At 28.8% G+C, this 16458-nt stretch overlaps 1 protein-coding gene across 15 annotated transcripts in view; it reads left to right on the top strand.

Annotated features, from left to right (window-relative positions):
• The window catches only part of Ntan1 (N-terminal amidohydrolase 1), a 107275-nt gene extending 93902 nt beyond the window's left edge, over positions 1–13373 (top strand). For 14 of the 15 annotated variants that reach the window (XM_088204764.1, XM_088204765.1, XM_088204762.1 and 11 more), the window contains 7 exons: positions 6449–6636; positions 6766–6831; positions 9521–9706; positions 12172–12392; positions 12461–12622; positions 12706–12819; positions 13095–13373. In XM_088204764.1, coding sequence (XP_088060890.1) covers positions 6450–6636; positions 6766–6831; positions 9521–9706; positions 12172–12392; positions 12461–12622; positions 12706–12819; positions 13095–13106 — 948 coding nt within the window. In that variant the 5' untranslated portion in view covers position 6449 and the 3' untranslated portion in view covers positions 13107–13373. Of the gene's footprint in view, positions 1–6448; positions 6637–6765; positions 6832–9520; positions 9707–12171; positions 12393–12460; positions 12623–12705; positions 12913–13094 lie in introns of those variants that run through there. The other variant, XM_088204775.1, reaches the window with a different exon arrangement.
• The last annotated feature ends 3085 nt before the right edge of the window (positions 13374–16458 follow it).

The following is a 16458-nucleotide window of genomic DNA, read 5'->3' as shown; positions in this document are numbered from 1 at the left end:
ATGAATACGACTGGAAAATAGCATCTTTGGCTCTTTGGCACTTTGGCGTTAAAGCTTATCCTGAATGTGATCAATTGCGCATATACATTTTTCTTAACCCTTTGGACTCGTTAATCAAAAATAATATTTAATTGCTTTTTTTTGAAAAATGCAAATTTTACCTTGATACTGTGTTTAAATGTTCTGATTTTTTATTTATTTAAAATTATATTTTATGCATATTCACAAAAAAAAGTTTTTTCTTGAAAAGCATTTTTTTTACTGATTTTTGCGTAAAAAGATAAAAAAAATCAACTGGGCGACTTTAGTCGATTTCCGCGTTCAAAGGGTTAAAGTACGGGCACCGGTGTGCACCATGGCGCAATGTCATACTTGTGTGCTGGGTACCGGTATTTCGTTCTAAACGCACAACTTATGACATTTCACTAAAAGCTTGTTCAAATATTTCAGCGCCTTTTTATAACAATACTATCTAAAACATTTTTGTCAATATAAATAGATGGGTAATGTACTGTAAGGTAATCAATTGTGGATTCAACAGTTCCGAAAATTCCGGATTACTTAAATGTCTCTGATGAATTTAGTCAAAAACTACTTCGACTATATCAATTATTCATTATTATATAAGAGAGAAAATCTTTGACTCGTAGCTTTCTATTTCATTTACGTAAGATTTTTTTAAATACATTTATATAAATCTGCATAAAATATGTAATAATAAAAATTAATATCGTACCCATTTAAATATCAACGGAGAGTTTCTATGTGTATTTACGATGAAAGATATTTGATCAAATATGGTTGTATTTGATATTAAAATATAAATTTTACTGTTAAAAATCCGCCTAATCGAATATGAGGCATCTGAATAATATTGTTGTATAATATTAAATTATATATTATATGGAAATATTTTATTATTTTTACATCATAATAAATTTATTATTTAAAATTTGATAAAATCTAGGTATTTATTATATTTATAATATACGATAAATATTACTTATTATTATTGATAAAACTAATGAACTCAATATCTAAGTGCAAGCAAATAATCTGAAGCACTTGAGAGGCAGTAGTCCTAATAATTCTTATTTGATAAGTCATGGGATTTTTTACGCTCAATAAACGTTCGCGATTTTTATTTAATCTAAGTGCCAAACATAATGCACACAATACAATTGGTATGATCTGTAAAAGAGCAATTCTTACTACATTGCAATTTTATTTCATCTTAGTTAATTTTTAAATGTGCTCAATAAATAAATTACTTTTATTAGTATTTAAATGTATATAGTACAAACGAATACTATTAAACCAATTGTTTAATATTTTAAAAATCTGTTAAATATAAGCAAATAATACCTCTAAAATATTATATTGGATTATTTTATCTTTTCTTTATCTATTATTTTATATATTTTTTAACTTCTAAAAGGGTCACTGCAATACTAATAAAAATGTATATAAATTTTCTCTATTATATATTATTATTAATGAATTTAATCAAATGGCATTGATGAAGCACTGTTTTGGAAAAATATAATAAGAGCAAACATAACGTATTATTTATCATCATTATTATTATTATTATTATAATATATCTTATCAATATAAATTTTAATATGAATTGCAGCACTCAATCACATTTGCCATAATATTATTGGCCGATATTTGAACAATATGGCTCTTATAATTATTCTATAATTATTACGCGTTATGTTTTTTCGTTGAAATTATTGCGTTTCTCATATTCGTGATCAATTAGTGGCCTATCCACCTGATCTCTCTATATATATCCCATGAGCCAATTAGTCCTGGGTGTAACTCAATCTTATGGCCGATTAATTATGTGCCCCATCTTGTTGATTCTCCCGGCTAATTAAAGGACCCCACAGACGATGCTGTGTAGTGCATAGTGTCCTTTATTTTGCTCCTCTCGTCGTGAATTACTCGGATGTTGCATTTCAGGGCTTTCGAATTGCAGATGCAGCACTAATAATTATTTTGAATGCGTAATGCACATACTGATTATAGCTATTAGTTTTAATCCTATTGAAATAATTTACGATTTATTAGTGAATAGGTATATAATATAAATTAAACGAGTTGACGTTGAGAAATTGCGTTTCCAGCAATAAAATCTTATATCTATGACGTTTCAGTTTAAATGTTTGTATGATTTATATGATTGACGTATATTAAAATATTTATAGCTTTATTGCTTTTTCCAACTTGAAAAGAGCTACACATTAAATGATCAATTATTTATAATTTATAAATAATCAGTAAATTTATTAAAATATGTTTGATGTATTTAAGTAAATAATATCTATTTTTATGATTATGTATTTTATTTTTCATCAAATCAAAATTTAATATTAACTTATACTCTATGCTTATATTGGGTTATTATTTAAATTATTTAATAATTCACTAAATTTTAATTACAAAATAATAAACTTTTTTTTTAATTCAATACAATTAAAAAAACAATCAATTCCTTTGCGATGCCCTGCATTCCGACTCGAATGGTGGTTAAATGGCAACAGTCACGACAGTTTTGGTACTGGACCTTGTTAAGCTATTGAGGATTGTGAAAGGCAATTAACGATTAGAGCTTTAAACCCCAACTAAACCATATCGCCAACTTGTCCCATCGGCACACGTACGAAAATTCCGAATATACATATAACACTGTCCCAATTTGGTCGATGCTTTCGAAAGCTCGGTACTGCAGTTTCGCTCAGTCACCATCGTCTCTCCAATGGTCCAGCTCTCGTGATGCTGTGCAATCTGCCGCAAAGATCGCGAGCGTCCCGCGGCGATTCCGATCTTAATCTCTGCCCCAATCATTCAGTTCCCACTTGTCACGATCGCAGAACAATATGTGACTTGCGGCTTATTTGCTCTCATGTTCCTCTTTCGAGCGTTTCTGCCTTTGCTATCTGCTTTTGTATGTGTGTTTTCACGAAGCGGTCGTGAAAACGCAAAAATATCCAAGTTTCCAAGTATGGACGATCATTAAGGACTTGAGACCGCATGATGATATATGAGGGATGTTTCAAATTTCATTGAATATATTTTTAATTAATTTTTAGGTATTCTAGTAAAAGAATATCGAAATGCAATTTTATGGCCATTTATCTTTTTTCTCAATCTTTAATTTATTTGTGACCTTAATATTGATTAAAAATAGGAAAATGGACTTTATAGTTATAAATATGTTAACCCTACATCTTTCCAAGAGACAGAATCTTTATCTTGTTTCACATTTTAAATGCGTGTATCTTTAATGAGGTCTAGTTAGGTATGAACAGATCATAGGAAAAGTAATAATTTAAATTATATAAAAAATGTTATATCCATAGTTATTTAATACGCGTCTTCTTAGTTAAGATACAATCGAAGAACATTAGTGATTTTTACGTAACATACAAAAGTACTCGTATCAAAAACACAATGTCTATTAAACTGGAAAATATAATGTAGTCATTTAATACTAAATTTCGCTATACTCGATCTAGAAATCACAGTCAGTGGAGCGTAATTATTTTATTGAAGTATAGATAAATAAATACGGACAGAATAGTGCAGTCCGTAACACCTCAGACTGGTAACCCTAAGGCCGCAGGTTCGAGCCACGGCACCAAATTCGATTTTTTTATAAATTATATTACACGTCTTAATTTTATATATTTCACTGATTTCCAGACTTTCAGTCTGGTGGTTAATAGTTATTAGAAGGTATTTATTAGGTCTGATTGACATATCCAGTTGGTACAGGCTTACCCCGTAGTAACGCATTGGGCGCACGCATGTGCAAAGATAAATTTAAAAAAAAATGGAAATATTTAGGTTACACATTTAGGTCTATTGAATTGTTGTATTTATTTATAAAAAATCTTTAGAGTAAATGTATGTGTTTAGTGAAAATACATTTTTTATATAGGACGCAACAATAAAAATACGCATAAAAAAACCAAAAGAAACGGTATTCTTAATACGCATCTTTTAAGACTTATTCGGTTAAAAAATACCAATGTTAAATCATACTGATTGTGAATTCTAAATAAAGTATATCTGAATATTAAAATAAACACACATTTACAACTATAAACATTCACTATTTTAGGCCTCTTATAAATAATCATTTATGTATACATGCAAAGAACAGAAAGTCAAACAAAATACGCAAAACACTGTTCAGACTTTGTATCTTTAAAATTATAAAAAAAAATTCAGGCAGTTAGAAAACAAATTTTTGAAACCTTGATACTTAAAATCAACATATGAAGTTTAAAGAATAATTTATTTTCTGTCTACCATTAAAATTGTTTATATCCTTCAATTAATATGAATAAAATAATCACAATTTAAGGATATACTTATGCTTCATTTTCACTGATATATCTTTCATGATAGGATTGTGGTTCTGCTGAAAGTGATGGTACCAAATTTGTAATAAATCAGTTTTATACTTTATATCTTATTATCCCGCTTCGCCTGGGATAGATTCTTGTTTTTAAATAATTGAAATAAATTTTATTTGTCCTGTTATTACATTTTTTTACATGGCTACAATATTTAATTCTCTTCACATATTGTAGTAACACATAATCGGTCGTCAGCACGTCGCTGTTCAGCTCAAATTTCAACTTTTGTTGAAAGTTGCAAGCATGTAAAAATATCATGTCGCTACTTTTCATTATTTTGGAGGAGTTATTGGGTCAGACAGACAGACACAGGTGTTTTCTGTTTTATAGTATAGATTTGCAATTCAGTTTCATATAAAACTTTCGTACTTCAAATCACAGACCTTAAGTATTTTGCTAAAAAGTTGGAGCTTTAATTGTATCGCTCAAGTACGATAGTTCTGTAATTAAAAACTAAAATAATCATATTTTTTTTATGAAAATAAAGAAATAAAATATTGTGAATAATATAGGGGTTTTTAATCCAGGATCTAAAATATATAAAATTGCTTTAAAGTTTAAGTTTAAATTAGTAGATCGGAATATCTTTCCTAAAGAAAGTGTCATTTTTTAAGAACCACTGATTTTGATCATCTATAAATATCGATATAATCTTCATTAGTGCTTGTTAAGATTCTACTTGTGTAATTTTTATGTTTGTGAAGTTTTAACGCATTAGTAGTAGTTCTTATCTATTGGTAACAATTGACAGTGGTGATAAATCCTGTCATTGTTATAAGATTCCTCTTATTTAATTATACTCAATTTTAATAATAATCAGTTTATATTTTAGCTATTAATATTTTGATGATGTTTCTTATCAATAATTGTTTATATGTATGTACTAAAAATATATTTATATTTATACATTTATGTCGACTATCTAAAACATAAACTGCGTGTCACTACTTAACAAGAAAAACTACAATTATTATCCATCATCACCGTAGCATAGGGGTTTCAAAGAATTAATTAAATTAACATCCATATGCACTAATGGGTTTTTCACAACCGATTACAGCGTCTATTCATATGAGTTAAATAATTGTTATCGCCTCGCGCGTAATTTGTTTATGAACGATCGTTAGAAAAAAACAGTTGTATCATTTAATTTAAAGAACAGTGATTCTCAACCATTTTTATTATTTTGCTTTCGGCGTGACACACGTGTGCGAGCGAGAGTATTATCTTACAGTTGATGAATTAATATTTTATATGACTAGTTTTTTGTATATATGTACTTTTTCAATGATGTTTTTGATAACCTGCCTTTCTTCCAATATCAAATCTACATTTTTATTTATGTAGTTGATATATTGATTGCTGCTTAATGTTTTTTCCTTTGTCCAACTGCTCAATCATAGTCAAATAAAAAAAAAAAAAAAAATTTGCAACTTAAAATATACTAAAAATATTTTCAAACTCTATGTAAAATTAATCTAATGAAGAATTATAATAAAATAAAAGCAAGGTTTGCTTCTTATTCAGTCTTGAGTGATGCAATTTCTCGCCATGTTATTGCTCTTGTATTTCGAATAAAATATTGCTTAAGATTACACGCGTTCGACCCGGGCGGCCATTGCGTCTATTTTTATAATAATATTATTTGTAAATATATTGTTCCTGATCTGGAATGATTTGTCGATAAGTTCGAAATGAAATTATGTTATTGTACCATATGCACATTAACCTCAGTCGTTTTCTTCGACTGATCTCCTTTCGGGGTCGCCGTCGTGAACTTCCCGCACATTGAATATTCATCGCTATACCATTGTGCGATAGTTTGGTTTTTGAATAATAACAATTCTAATGAACACATCCAGTGCGTGGTTATAAAGCTATGCATAATGCGATTACGATCTATCGCCTCAATATGCGCATATTGTAATTCTAGAATACGATTATGCTAAATTGAGTCTCGCGCGTCAACTCGGTCATAATTGGTTCGATTATTAATGTTTATGGTGTTTCAGGATGGTTCTGGTGCTGAACGGTGTGCTGCAGGAGGAATGGCCCACGGAATCCAGGGCGTTGTTCGCTGCACATCCCGTTTATCGGGAGACTGCAGCTCAGTTGTTAACTTCGCCCAGCAAGGTTGTAGGTCCTGCTGGACTGCTGTATGTCTTGCAGAGAGAGATGGCTGCTACTGTACCACATGATAGTAAGTTTTGTTTAACATTACATATATTCCACCTTACACAGATCCTTCCGAAACGATTGGATAATAGTTTTATAAGTAAGGCTCTTTATTGTTTTGATGTACATTAACAAATATATTATGATTTTTCAGGAAATATTCACATCCTCGGCTCAGATGATACTACATCATGTATTATCGTCGTAGTGAGGCACTCAGGTCAGTTTATATTTATTTATGAAGTTAATGGTCGCCTGCCTTTTTTCCAATTTAGAAGATGATGGGGAGTTATCTGTCTCTATCACCATGCACATGACACTACGTTGTTGTTTATTGCATTATCGTTACTATTAACCATTAAAAAATATTCTTTATAAATACTATTTAACATTAAATATACGTACATCTACATATAGCAAAGCTTTTGATCTATATTATTAAAAAAAAATGTGTACTGCATATAATATATATATGTGATGATGGGATGAGATTTTAAACAGACTTTTATAAACTCAAAAAATAATTTATATTAACCTTTATCAAATTGCTCAAATGGACAGTTTCATTACGTCACGGTCTACATTATAGTTGTTAAGACGTCAATAGCGATTAGAGGGAACGAAAGAGCTTGAAAGCACTGAATTGGGGATAATTATATGGTTACTGTTTTCACTCGTTTATTACCTTGTCTGTGCGACTTGTTGTTTATATGTATTTTCTTTTACGCTTTGTATGAGTTGATTATAATTGACAGTCTGTGGCATAAAGGATGGATTAGTTTCAATTGTTTAGTTTTTAGAAGCATCTCTATCCAGCTAATACTGTTTTTTTTTTATAAAAAAAAATTTGTTTAATTTATATGCTGATTTTATATATTATTCATTTTATTTTTAGTTAACAATAATCATATAATATTAAATAAAAATTAATTTAGTTATATTATAAAAAACTATGTAAGTTATAGAATATTTGTGGCAAAATAATATAACAAAGATTATCCTTAGCTAATTTAATACATTAATATGCTAGAACATATCTAATTATCGTGTTGTAAAAAAATAGAGAGCAATATTTTCGTAACTCTTCTAAAACCATAAGTTTTGCTTTGAGAAATTATAATTATAAGCATAAAACGAAGTTTTAAATGTGTTCTAGGCTATAAATTGTACTGTAAATAATAATATAGTTATGATCATTTATAAAAATAATATTAAAACATATTTCTGATTATTTACAAAGCAATTACTAATAAATAATGAATTCTAAGTCATGTGCTTGTTATACTATGTTACAGTGAATGTGTATTACCAGTGAAAATATACTTTTACTGGCATTTTCATCGGTAGATATATATGTACATATATATTTCAGTAAATTTAGAATACATTTTATCGACAGATATATATATATTTTCACTAGTGAAATATAATTTCACTGATAAGTGCTAGTGAAATTATATGTTGCTCTAATCTAAACTGTCTTTTGCTTGTAAAAAAAATTATGTTAAAAAATGTGTTTTATATCGATTAAATAGTAAAAAAGTATTAAATCAAAATTATTAAAGTCAATTAATTATCAGAATAGTGCTTATTTTTTATATTCGTGATAATGTTCTTCAACTTCGTTTTAAAAAATAGTTGTGGGGCGATACATAAAAAAAACCTAACCTAACATTGAAAATTAACCATTGTTTTTGAATTAGCATTCTGAAAAATTCGTATAGGTTTGGGTTTGAACAGAAAATGTACGTTTTTCAACTGTCACATGTTACAAGGCAACATATCACATAAACCAAAATGTTCCGGAAGTACTTGAAACAATAATGTTTCACTGATATTGACCAGTGAATTTGTTTGAATGATTTTTAGTGAAATTATATTTATATTATATTAGTGAAAAATATGCATTCAACTGTATTTTATTTAAATGTAATAAATTACGTATTTAGAACAATGCCCTCTTATGAAGATTTAATCTTAATGTTTGTTATTAATTTTGCTGTATTTAACTAACCTAACCACCAATTTTACATATTGTTCATTAATATTATTTAAGTTATAGGTTTAGCATTCAAAGAATACTATCAATTATTCCTCATTATATGCAAGAGAAAATCTCTCACTGGTAGCTTTCTATTTCATTTGTGTATTATGTTTTTTTTAATACATTTATATATTTCTACATAAAATATATAATATTAAACAGCTGATTAATGTCGTTGGTTCTTTGTTAACTATTTTTTTTATTAAATAACTTGATTTATAGTGATTTAATCGACTTTTAAGTTAGCGATTATGTTACATTCATATAATATAAGATTGAATCTTATCGGAATTAAATTAAATTAGGTGATATTCCGGTGAAATAATGTAAAACATTCTAGCGAAAAACTTGTGGTAAAAAAAATAGTGAGCACTCTTTATAGCTATTTTCATATAAAAAAATCACTATTTTACTTTTAATCATTATTATTATATACAAAGTCCAGTTTAAAATGACTTAAAATAATATTTATTAGTACTCTCTAAAGTAAAAATAAAAAAAAATAAAAAAAATAAAAATAAAATTGAGAATTTTTGTGATCACTAAATTCAGATTATTTTAAATTCGTTGCAAAAAATATTATAGTATAATTAAACTATAACTTCAAAATATAATACGTTTTAATAGAAAACTTATAGCTGGGCTGTTTTGTAAAGTATCTGGATTTTTTTTAAATTTTATGTGCATTACTCGTCGTGCATGTTTCGCACGCATTTACCGAAACAAGATGCGTAAATCAAGTGATAAATCACTGATTTTATAGAGCGTGTTCTGACTCGTTTCCATGGACACCAAGCTGTGCTGCCATCAACACCACAGTTTTTTCTAAAAAAATACCAATTAAATCATAAAATTTGCATTTCAGGCTCTGGAGCTGTAGCACTAGCTCATTTGGACGGAACAGACACAGATGAGGCAGTAAACAGCATGGTGAATAAAGTCCAGGAATTGGCCAGAGATCTTTATCCAGAAGGCAGACTTGAAGTCCAGCTAGTCGGCGGATTCTCCGATCCCTACCGCTACTCCGAGGATCTCTTCGCTTCGATCATGCGTAAGATAACAATACATTTTTGTTATTATTTTTTGTAATCTGTGTGTCCGAACCTTCCCGGCAAATAAATCACCGTTCACTCACGAACCAAATCAAATTATAATAATCTAAACGAATGATACTTTTCAAATTACGACTTCTAATTTTACGTCGGACGCTGAGAACGCCGCGCGAAGCCTATCATTTATTATTGACCTCATGATTGTGTTTTTTTCATTCCTTGATTCGGCTCTACCATTAAAAACGAAAACGAATAATAAAAAACAGAAACATTTCGAAATCTTTCTCGGGCGTCTACCAAAAAATCGTGTATGGTAAAACAACGGACGGTACGTGTGTCGAAATTTCGCATAGTTAAATTTAACGAGGTTCCTTGATGAGGTTGCGATTTAGTTGGTCTTGATTTGATGTAAAACAAGAATACGATAACATAAACGTAAATTTAATGATTCACATCTGGCTTGCGAATCTGTGGTTTACGATTAACAGTGTCTTGATGGGCATCAGTAAGTTATCTTATATGTTAATATCGTCCTAAATATATTTTAACATGTTTTTCCAGGATTTAGGGTGCTATAATAAATATTTAATAATGACAGTTTCGAACACATTTTCAATGGCTTTGGGATAAAAAATAAAATCACCAACTTAATTTTTAGAAACAATTTTTATTGCAGAAAGATTAAGAACAATATAAAATTTCCACTAAAAATAGTAGATTTTTTCTAGGAGATTTGGGATAAAATTCATTGCATTCTCAGCGGCGTAATTTGTACTGAAAAAAGCACTTTTTGAAGTTGCTAAGGGTCGGTGTCGACAATTTTTCAATGCCTGGAGACGCGATCGCATCCCTTATTCTTGCCCGTCGCGCCCAGGACGCCAGCACTAGAGAGCTATCTAGCTTCTCAATGAGCTTGCCAAACATAAGGATGTTTTTAGCGATAGCTATGAGGAGCTATAAAAATATATACGGGATGGTGCTCATCTATTTTAGGTGTGCACCATATTTGTTTTTTTTAATATTTAATGATATAATCATTGTTTGTGTAATGACCATCATGACGTATTGAGGAAACTTGTCAAGTCACGTAAAAATAGTTTGTTGATTTGTAAAAACAAATCAATAGACATAAACAATGTTTAATGCGTGATCATCACGTGCTATTACATTTCTGGTTTATAATTACTTATTCAATGAAAGTGATGTACCGGAGTAGCTTAGAACGTATGACAGTTCTCCTTTGTTATATTTTTAATCAATGGTCATAGTTCACGTGATTTCTGGGTGTATTTGTTTATGACCGCTGACTCAAATTTTTAAAATTTATGCGACTTACTATTTTTGTTGTGTTTTTAAAATTGCCTTCTAAAATGGTAATTATAGACATCTTTAGAATACTGTTTTTATCGATTCATACAAATTGGAATTATATCATATTCCATCTAGCGACGATGCGATGAATCTGTCATGGAAATATTGCTAATATTCTTATTTAACATCATAATTATATTTATCTATACTATTAGGCAAAGCTAAAAATTATGATTATACAAAACACTAATTCCAATCTCCCAAATACGATAGAAATTTAAAAAAAAATGTGGGATTAGATATTCAATGAAATAAGAATGACTTTTAAGTGCCTTACTTTTACTGTTATTACATTAGTTTTTGAAAACTGATGTTGAAAAATGTATTATTTTTATAGAGCTATCAGAAATTGCAGTGTTTGTGAGTCTACAAAAAAATTCTCACTGCGCTGTCAGATTAACTGAATTTATTAAATAAAATGTTGTGTTGTACGATCGTGATTATCATATATAAATAAGTACATATATAGCAATTTATCGCACTATCAAGTATATTCTATATTTTATATCAAGAGCCAGTGAACAATCACTTTAAATTGTACTGAAATTAAAAGTTAAATTAAACATTAAAATTAGTGATTATTATATAGTTTTAATACCGATTCAACATAAAAAATGAGATTTTCTCAGATATTCCTCATCTCACGGATCAATATAGTGATGATAATTTGAAATCGTAAAATAGCATAAGAATTATATAATAATGAGCTATATTCAGCGCATAGAGAATATCCTATAATATTTTATTTTTTAATAATAATAAAAAAATTACTGTTTCATCATCATCAAGGCAACTAGCTTCGGTACCCGGATTTGCCAGCATTTTGATACTAGTTATTGTATCTTTTCAACACTTGACCATTCAATTAATATCATTTATCACATATAAAGATCATTATATGAATACATCGAGAGTATAGAAGAGATTGTGAATTCAATATCTCAGTTTAAAAAATAGTATAATACAATAATGAAACATTGAATGAGAGAATAACGAATCTATTCTATATTATGCATACTTTCATAATAATTTTAAAAACAGCTTAACGGTATTTTATAGACAAGTATTAAAATTTGCTTTATTTTTCTTACAGATGCATTTCATAGACATCCATTAGAAATCGATCTGACATTAGCATGCGTCGGCGAATTAAATACTGTAGTGCGCTGTGGTATAATGTGGCCAGCTATTTACGGAGTCGGTGTTAACGTTCGCAGTGGTGAATTGTTCCCAGCCACTTTCCCGGAGAAGGGTCCTGATACATCGTTGCGTTTGGCTCGTCACTTGGCCGGTCGTTCGCCTCATGCCAATCAGGTTTAGTATTAAAATAAAATATAAACCCACGAACAACGTATTTAATAATTATATTCTGATTTTTTTAGGTGATAGATATTTATGATACAAATATTGGACTGTTACGTATTGGACCGTTCAACTATGAACCGTTGAGAGGTGTTGACTTATGGCTGAAACAGTCGGATGAGTTTCTTTTACAACATTTGTCGACTACGCCACAAGTGGAACCTCCACATTTTGTTACACAAGTAAGTTGTTGAAAAATATGTAAGAAATTAAATGAGATTACTTAATATATAAACGTTAAACAATACTTTATATATATTTCCAGATCCGTAGTACCTTTAAGTATATTCAAGATAATCAATTTCCGGCTGTGACAGTTTTTCCAGATAATCGAGCACACTACTTCAGAAAGGACGAGCACTCTGGCTGTTGGCAACCTGTCAGATATTAACTTTTATATATTTAATGGATTTATCGATTTTTTGCTACTATATTATTCATATATTAAACATTTAGATTGAATCTTATAAAACATTTTTGCATATAAAACTTATTAACTAAACCTGAGCATATTGCTCTAATATTTATTTTTAAATGCATTACCTATATTAAATAATATTTTAAAAGTTAAATATTTATAATCAATTCATTAATAATTTAATTGTATGATTTTATGTAAGCATTAAAGTTGATTTATTTTTGTTATTGTTTAAGTGCCATATGTAAAAGAAACTTGTGTACATATAATACGGAGCGACGAGAGGCGTTGACGTGCATTTAAGTAAAGAAATGAATTTATGGTGAGACGATATGTGATTTTTGAAGAGGAAGGGGAGCTTCGAGGAGAGCAGATTTATATTGATACAATTCAAATGAATCCTTAGTGTAATTTATTACATAGTCTATCTACTTATTATAATTCAGAAAGTTGTTCGATTTTCAACACATTTATATTTGAATTTATTCATTTTAATTAAAAATATCTTGTTGTAATAACTGCTGTTTTATTTTAACACCTTGAGTAAGTTAAATAAGGTATTATTGATTTTTCAGAGTTAAGTTTCAAACCAAAACTATATATATTTAGAGCCATCTATGCGGAGTCAGTAATATGATATTATTTAATCTTCAAACCAAAACTCACAACTTTGTAACATAACATTCATCTATTAGAAATAATTTTTTTTAATTGTAAAATAATTTTATTTTATATTATTGCAAAAAATTAAAAAAAAACTTAAATACTAAAATGGTATTTTTAAATAAAATATTTAATTTATTGAATATCAAATTTTTTCCTACAATGACATAATTATTATAGATAAATACATTTTTTTTTTAGAACCTATTAGATGTTTCCAATAATTATAATAATAATATAGAGATAAAATAAATAGCTATAGAATAGTATTTAATAGTATCTGTTTCGCAGGTAAGGATAACGGAAAAATAACACAGACAAAAAATAGTTCACACACGCACCTAATCTAGCATTGCAGACAGAAAATGTAAGCAAATTTCTGTTATTAGCGCACGCCCTCGCTATGTGTACCGGCGCTACAATATCAAAATATTCACCGTGCAACTTAAGCATTACTTTTCACGTAGAAAGCAATCGCTTATCTCAGAATGCGATTATTTAATATCCTGTATACCATCGTCATTCTTTGTATAATTGAGTATAGTTATACACATTTGCTACTGGAGATAGTGCACCTGGAAGATCCAAGATCTACACCTCGAATGTCTTCCAGTTCTTGCCCCCATTGAGATTAAGGCGAAAGAAAAAAAAAGGTTCTGGTTCAACAAAAAGGTGCTGCAGGTGGTGCACTAATCGTTGAAGTATTCATGCGTTTTATTAGTGCCATTAATAAATTACAAAATAAATAATATTTAACGTTTTAATTTGCTTCACAAAAAACAATGTTATTGTTTCAAGAACATAACACATTAATAATATGTTTTATTTCACTCGCAATTTATTTTATACGTTACGGGATTACGTCAAACTGTAAAACCATAGTTAATATGTAAATTCTTTATTTTTAGAATCTACTTGATTTTTATAGTAAATCAACTCTTGAAATTCAGCACTCTGGCCGCAAAATACGATGTTAATTTTTTGCTCGATTTACTATACAACATGATTTATTATGTAGTTAACTGAAAGTCAACGAAGGACACGACAGCTAGCGAGTTTTTATAAATTTAGAACACGGATCTGGTATAATGACAAGTAAACAGCGTACTACTAAAAATATAAAAAATATCAAATATGAACTATGCAGTCCTCATGTTCGATTTTACAATCGTTCAGTAAACACGGAACGAAGCTGTAATTGGAATTCCCGACACGTACAGCATATGCATGTGCAATTTTTCCATGCAGGATCAGCTGGACAAAAAGAAATATATATTATACATTTTTAAGCGGGTACATATGTACGTACAGATATGCGCATTTATCAGAATATATAACTGAAATGATGCATCTTAAAACAATAGATCGTAAAAATATGATTTATTTGTCCTTATTTGCTTTTTAATGAACGCTAGAAGCACTCGTAAATAATCCGCAGATTATACTCTCGTTTATGGAAAATTTTAATTATTATAATCTAGGTTGTTTTTGCGTACTAAGGTAAATAGAATAGCGAAGCCGTTTTTATTATATTAAAGAATTTCAAGTAATTTAAAAAGAGCATACTTTAAAATTATTTTTCTAAAAAAATAATTTTCATAGGTGTTTCAGATATTTTCAACAAATGTGCAAAAGTGATGTGCAAAAATGGTCAATTATAATTAATAATAGATAAATACTCTGCTTGAAATATATAATAGTTATTAAGTTTTTTATATGTGTATATCCATTGATATATGTTTCTCGTAAAATAAGTAGAAGTTCCCAGAAGCTTTCCAAATAAAATCATAAAATGATTATTTAAAGAATAATATATTGTATAAGATGAAACTAAATCAACAAGCAGTATTATGATTGTATTTTTATTTTATGCTCTCAATTATAACTTTAATAGAATACTGTAAGTACAGCTGATACTTGGTAATAACATTGTCAGGGTTGCTTAAATAATATATATAATCATGGATTTTTTTGAAACAAAAAAGGTGCTGGAACTCACTTATTATCAACATTTTACTAAAGAAAATTATATTCAAATATCATTTAAATTAAATTTAAAGCAGCTTTTTCTATGACATGAACCTCATAAAAAAATTATATGAGAGATTTATTAATTTCAAAATTTATTGATGTGAGAGTATTAGTCAAAGTGTATTCAAACCGAATTTTGGTCAATAGGAGGGCGCACAAAACAATTATTACTTCTCAGAAGGCAAAAATTCACGTCAAAAGCAATAAAATCGTGTCGGCGCCGTCGCAGTGGGAACGCTCGGTAACGAGCGTTCCCACTGCGGCGGCGTCGGTACGATTTTATTGCTTTTGACGTGGATTTTTGACTTCTGAGAAGTAATAATTGTTTTGTGCGCTCTCCTATTGGTCAAAATTCGGTTTAGATGTTCTTCATTTGATTCTCAAATATCAGTTTAATATACATACATATATTTTGATAGGTGTTTTTATTTTAATGTATTGTAGTATTCTATTTTTTGTCCGGTTAACACCGAGTTTGACGTAACTTGACTCCTAATAAAATATTTTGCTGGGTTCGCAGTTTTATTGTGTAACCCAAAGCGGGAAAACATACAAAATTCCAGGTCCAGATTTATACATTAGTAATATGTTTCAATAATAAATTTACTTTACGTTAAATAGTGGGATAGAGTTTAGTTCTAGAGCTGGAAGCACTTCTTTGAATTAGTTTATCTATATGAAATTTGCATGAAAGTTTAGAATCTAATAGCCGTATTATACAAATCTAGAGCATTTAATATACATATGTTCATTTTAGCTTATTTGTCAATAGAAAAAGTTTTTTTTTTATTTACTAAATGAATATTTTATAGGTGAATCATTTCTTTATACTTAGCTGGAAAGTTCGTTAATATTGTAAATAGCAATAAATATTTTAAAATATAACTGTAATTTCTAGAATTTAAA

This window comes from Plectrocnemia conspersa, unplaced genomic scaffold, assembly GCF_051122295.1.
Source record: "Plectrocnemia conspersa isolate PC_06_02 unplaced genomic scaffold, ASM5112229v1 ptg000014l, whole genome shotgun sequence".
Taxonomy (NCBI): Eukaryota; Metazoa; Arthropoda; class Insecta; order Trichoptera; family Polycentropodidae; genus Plectrocnemia; species Plectrocnemia conspersa.
Note: the sequence above shows the minus strand (reverse complement) of the source record. Positions and strands in the feature narration are given on the sequence as shown.